Raw genomic sequence first — 6,178 nt, 5'->3', positions numbered from 1 at the left:
AAAAAAAAAAAAAAAGAATGCATTTTGTTTGTAGTTCTCATATAAGAATGAAAATGCACTTGCTTTTACCAGTGAATCTAGACCGTGTCAGTAGTATGAAAGATTGCACTTTTGGAAGGATATATTTATTTGCTGCAATTTCAAAGCAGTCCATGTCTCTGTGAGTTCCCTGTTTGTCTGGTGAAGTAGATAGTTAACAGAACCTTAGGACTGCTTGCTTGTTTGGAGAATGCCTGCCTTGTTCTTATTCACATTTAATATCTTGACTATAAGCACATTTGTAATTTTAGGAAAGACTTAATATTGTAGCTCTGTTATGAGTACATGCTACTTTAAACATTAGAGATGTTCACTGGCAATTTATATATGGTTATAATTTAAAAATAAGTTACCTTGTGAAAGCACTCAAATCCAATCTGGCAAGCTGTAAATTATTTGTGGAAAATTATTACAGGTAATTTACTTAAAATGTTGATAAAAGTTGGTTTTAACAGGTGTTTCTAGATGTTTTAAATTTTTAGTCAGTTGTGGGGCTTGAACTCTAGGCTTGGGCGCTATCCCTGTGCTCTTCAGCTCAAGGTTGGTGCTCTTCCGCTTGAGCCACAGCGCCAGTGGTTAATTGGAGATAAGAGTCTCATGGACTTTTCTGCCCAGATTGGCTTTAAACCCTGATCCTCAGATCTCAGACTCCTCAGTAACTAGGATTACAGGTGTGAGCCTCTGGCACCTAGCGTTTGTAGATTTTTTTAAGCTTACTTTTTTTTTGGTGTGTGTGTGTCGATTGAACTCAGGGTCTAGGCACTGTCTCTGAGCTTTGTTTTGCTCAGGGATAATGCTCTACAACTTGACCACCATGCCACTTCAGGTTTTCTGGAGATAGTTTCACGACTTTCTTGCCTGGGGCCGGCTTGGAACCAGGACTCTCAGATCTCTGTCTCCTGAGTAACTATAGGCATAAGCCACCAGTGCCTGACGCTTATATGTTTTTATATGTTTTGTGAGAATTCTGTGAGATTATCTCATGTGAGAATCTGAAATTAATTATCTCAAACATGTAGTTATCTGTTTATAATGTTCTATTCACTGGAGTCTTATTCAGAAAGTGTAGGGAGTATTGGAGGCATAGCTTTCTTCATAGAATGCCAGCTGTGAAGAAGAAAACTGAACAAAAGCAAGAGGCCCTGAGTTCAAGCCCCAGTACCAGCACAAAACAATAGAAAGGGTAGGTAAAAGGCTTAGGATAACACTTTATAAAATATAGGATATTAAAATTATTTTAAGATTTTGATAACCTCAGAATCCATTTGTTACATCTTTGTCAGCTGATTTTCCTCTGAATTTCATTAATTTAACACCTTATTTTATTTAATACCTGTTATTCCTCTGAAGCCAAGCTGTACTTGACAAACAAGTTTGAAGTATCTGAAGTGTTAATTGCTGGTACTTTAGTCGTTAACTACCATTTCAGAAAGGGTGTGTGTGTGTGTGTGTTTGTGTGTGTGTGTGTGTGTGTGTGTGTGTGTGTACACACACTCACTAGTCATAGGGTTTGAACTCAGGGCCTGGGCATTGTCCTTGAACTTCTTTGCTCAAGGCTAGGGCTTCACCACTTGAGCCACAGGTCTGTTATCTTTTTTTTGGGGGGGGGGTTCTGGTCATGGGGCCTGAACTCTGGGCCTGGGTGCTGTCCCTCAGCTCTTCAGCTCAAGGCTAGCCCTCTACCACTTGAGGCACAGTGCCACTTCCGGCTTTTTCTTTTTGCTTATGTGGTGTTGAGGAATTGAACCCAGGGCCTCATGCATGCAAGGCAAGCGCTCTACCACTGAGCCACCTTCCCAGCCCCCCCTTTTTTGGTGGGAGGGGGTGCAGTTAATTGGGGATAAGAGTCTTAATGACTTTTCTGCCTAGTGTAGCTTCAAACTAATCTCAGCCTCTCAATAGCTAGGATTACAGGTGTGAGCCACCTGTACCTGACCAAAAAACAAACTAACAAAAAAAGTCTCTAATTCTAACTACTAAGGAGGATCCCAGTTGATCCTTAGACAGGGAAAACCAGGAGACTTATCTTCATTTAATCTACAAAAACTGAAGTGGAGGTGTGGCTCAAAGTAGTAGAATACTAGCCTTGAGCAGAAAAGCTCAGAGCCAGTGTTCAGGCCCCAGGACTGGCACCAAAAACTTTTTTAAACCATTTTCTTAAAAACAGAGACATTGGGCTGCGAAGTTGGCTCAGTGGTAGAGCGCTTGCCTTGCATGCCTGAGGCCCTGGGTTCGATTCCTCAGCACCACATAAGCAAAAAGAAAAAAGTCGGAAGTGGCGCTGTGGCTCAAGTGGTAGAGCGCTAGCCTTGAGCTGAAGAGCTGAGGGACAGCGCCCAGGCCCAGAGTTCCGGCCCCACGACCGGACCCCAAAAAAACAAACAAAACAAAACAAAAAAAAAACGGAGACATTTTACTTGCTAGGTTTCTAAAATCCCTTTAAACTGTAGAATGATAATGTATATGATAAAGCTATTTTCTCTGTGAGAGGATTTTATGCCTGATTTTTCAGCCCACATTTCTTCATGCAGTCATTTAAAGACCATTAAACTGGCACACATAGATTTGGAGAAGAGAGTTTTTAAGCTAAAATAAATATATACTTTGAAGTTAAAATGGGTAAAGGACTGGGAATGTAGCTCACTGTAGAGCAGTTGAGCACTTACGTAGCCTGCTTAAGGCAGCAAACCCCAGGAGAGGGGGCAACTTTTATTATTATAGAAAGCACACATGATTGATATCCCTAGATTCTCCCCTAGGGAGTTTGCACTTGCTTCTTGGTATGGAAAGGTCAGGGAAACTGCTTGTATAGAGTAGTATGCCTGACATAAAACCTTAGTTACATACTCAAGCTTGTTTCCGTTGAGATTAGAGGCAAACAGGAACTTCAAAAAAATTGTTTTAAAAGAAAAGGTCAGGTGCATATAAAAATAGATTAATGCTACATTGGCCATCCATGTAACCATCACTTTACCTTCAACAAATATTAACTGATTAATGCCAGTCTGTTGTTATTTAATATTATGTGTATCTGCTAAGATTTGTGAAGATAAGCATCTGTAAGGTCAAGGTACTAACATCAGAAGCATTTCTGAACAAAGATGTTACAGTTGGTGGGTGGGTCTCACTGTGTTCAGCTGTTGTGTAAGCTTGCAGAAATAGTATCATCTTGACTTTAATCTTTCGGTTGTTCAGAGGTACTGTGCATATTTCTGTTTAACTCCTGGAAATATGCCAGCATCATTCATATCCTTATCTCCATCCTTGGTACCTAAATAGTCTATGAGTAAGATTAGTGATGTTGATAGTCTGAGTCTGTTGGGTAGAGCCAGTGTAGAAGAAGCACAGTCCTCATTTTTTCATTTTAAATATGTTTGGGGGCAAACTGTTAAATATTTTGAACAGTATAAAGTATATTTTTAGCTTTTTGGCAATACATTTTACACACATCAGAAAATAGAGTTACGCAGAAGTCTGAGCTAGCTGTAGGTAATTACTTACCCTCTCCAAGCCTCAGTTTTTCAAATATAAAGTGACTATATGGATTGTTGTATCAATTAAGTGAAATGGTGTGTTCTGCATTATTTTAAAATATCATTTGAATTCTGTGTTTGTGTAGATGGAGTGTCCTGTGTTCAGGTCTTAGATGGATTTGTATAACTAGAGTTGAAAAGTACTACTAGTACACCAGGCCACTTTCAAAGGAGAGCTAATCTTTATTTCATGGGCTAAAGAGAAAATGTTGTACTATGTTTGACCAAATATCATGTTAAGACAAAATCTTGAAAAAATAATGCCTCACAATTATTTTTTTTTAATACAGCAAACGCTGGCCTGTTCTATTCTAACTGCACTATTGAGTGAATTCTCAAGCTCAAGTAAAACTAGCAACATTGGGCTGAGTATGGAATTCCATGGTAACTGCAAAAGAGTTTTTCAGGTATTGGTACTTCTGTTTTTTCATTTTGATTATTGGTTCTCCTACTTTTTACTCAAACTGTTTCTAATGAAGGAAAACACTTGTTTTAGGTTGTAGAATGAATATAGCTTGTATTGAGGATTTGTATTGTGATTTCTTAAAGTGATGGTTTTAGTTGATAATTTAAAATTACTTAATTCTCATCTTTAGAACAAAAAGGCAATACTGCTATAAAGATCCTTTAGTTTATTACTTTGTTATCTTGTTTAGATGGAGTTACTTCAATTGATAGGATTCTGCTGTTCTTAAAAATAGGACTGGCAGAATGCCAAAGAGGTATTTAAAATGTTATTGCAGATGGTGTGGGCTCTTTGTCTCTCTTTGTATTGTTTGGCTCCGGAGTAAAGTTATGTGAAGGCATTGGCTTAAATCCTAGTGCTCTGCAATATAGCAACTGACTCCCTCAGCTTCACAGTAGTTGTCCAAGGCACTTCTCTCTATTGAGCAGCATTTATATTACAGTAAATGGTGTCACTTTTGAAAGCACATTGTTATATAAATTCTGAATAGTCTTCAAGATGGAAAATACTCTTAAGGAAATAGTGTTTTCTAATGGAACTTTTAAGGTTCTTATTTGTTTTGTTTTATGGTTCTAAAATGGAAGAGATTTTGACTTAAGTTTTCAATGCAAAAAATATTTGTGCTTTTTTGGCCCAAGGAAGAAGACCTTCGTCAGATCTTCATGCTAACTGTGGAAGTTCTGCAAGAGTTCAGCAGACGTGAGAACCTCAATGCACAGATGTCTTCAGTGTTTCAGCGGTATCTTGCACTCGCCAATCAAGTCTTGAGCTGGAACTTTCTTCCTCCCAATTATATCCTTTTAACAAATGAATTGTTATTTGTGGTAATTTTCATATATTACTAAGTATGTCCCAAAGTCATTTTGTATCTGCAGGTTTTGGAATATATGTTGTTTAAAGAGAATAAGTTGTTTTATGTTTTTAAGAAATGAAATTTTATAATGCTGCCCAACAGTGGACTAAGCAGAAGATTTCTGCTCTGTAGAGGGTTGGATAAGCTGTATTCCTAGGAAAGTAAAGGGGAAAGATGGAAAATGCATATTTATTCACTAACGAGACTATATATTTTTTTCTTGGATGTATGATACTGGATTTTTATGTGTGCATGGCTTAAAAGTATTGGTTTCAAATTAGAGAAATTTACATTTTAGAAGCAGTTTCTGATTTATTAATCTAGAATGTCTGCTGCCTAGTAATGAACTGAGAGATATAGGTAAGCCGACTTAGGTTCAAGCCTCAGTGGATCTTAGACATGCACTGAACCTTTCTGAATCTTGATTTTTCCAAATGTACAATGAGGATATGGATTATTGTGTAGATTAAATGAGACAATACATTTAAATCACTTCCTTAGCTACTCTTTTCAGAGCTTAGTGTTTGTGAATAAAGTGCTTCATATAGTTAGCTGTCCATATCATGTTCTTGTGTTGATGTAATCCATTTCTGTATGGTATATATAATGCAATGTAACCTATTTTAGGCATCTTAGCCTTTTCTTGGGGCTCTGGAGATGTTAATTTAGGAGAAAAGACCGATTTTAAGGATGCAAGAGATGATCATATCAGATTTAAGATATACTCATCTTTAGTCCATAGGATCAGGAGCCACTACATTTCTGTACATAGATACTGAATTATAGCTAGTAAAACTGTGGGGCTTAAAAGGATGTGATGGTCGTAACTTCTATTTTTAAGTTACTATATATACACAGTAGAAAACTAACTGTAAAAGGCAGGTGGTGGGGAGAAAGGGCTCTTTCCTGAGGGCAGTCCCAGTAAGCTGTTGATTTGTGGACAAAGCAACAGTCCTTTCAACCCTTGCCTTCATACCTTTGGTATATTAGCTTAATTCCTTTTTTTTTTTTTTTGGTGCCAGTTCTGGGGCTTAGATATAGGGCCTGGGCACTGTCCTGGAGCATTTTTGTTCAAAGCTAGTGCTATACCACCACTTGAGTTATAGTTCCTCTTCTGGTTCTTTTTTGGTGCTCAATTGGAGATCTCATAGCCTTCCTGCCTGGTCTGGCTTTGAACTGCAGTCCTCAGATCTTGGCCACCTCAGTAGCCAGGGATTATTCCTGTGAGCCACCAGAACCCGGCTATTAACTGAGTCCCTCCCTCCCTCCCCTCCCTCCGCCCCTCCC

At 38.3% G+C, this 6,178-nt stretch overlaps 1 protein-coding gene across 1 annotated transcript in view; it reads left to right on the top strand.

The window, feature by feature from the left end:
- Xpo4 (exportin 4) overlaps positions 1–6,178 on the top strand; it is a 108,808-nt gene that overhangs the window by 46,234 nt on the left and 56,396 nt on the right. The window contains exons 4-5 of the mRNA XM_013012574.1: positions 3,863–3,979; positions 4,677–4,830. Coding sequence (XP_012868028.1) covers positions 3,863–3,979; positions 4,677–4,830 — 271 coding nt within the window. The remainder of the gene's footprint in view (positions 1–3,862; positions 3,980–4,676; positions 4,831–6,178) is intronic.

Source organism: Dipodomys ordii, unplaced genomic scaffold (assembly GCF_000151885.1).
Source record: "Dipodomys ordii isolate 6190 unplaced genomic scaffold, Dord_2.0 Scaffold1, whole genome shotgun sequence".
NCBI classification, from domain to species: domain Eukaryota; kingdom Metazoa; phylum Chordata; class Mammalia; order Rodentia; family Heteromyidae; genus Dipodomys; species Dipodomys ordii.
Note: the sequence above shows the minus strand (reverse complement) of the source record. Positions and strands in the feature narration are given on the sequence as shown.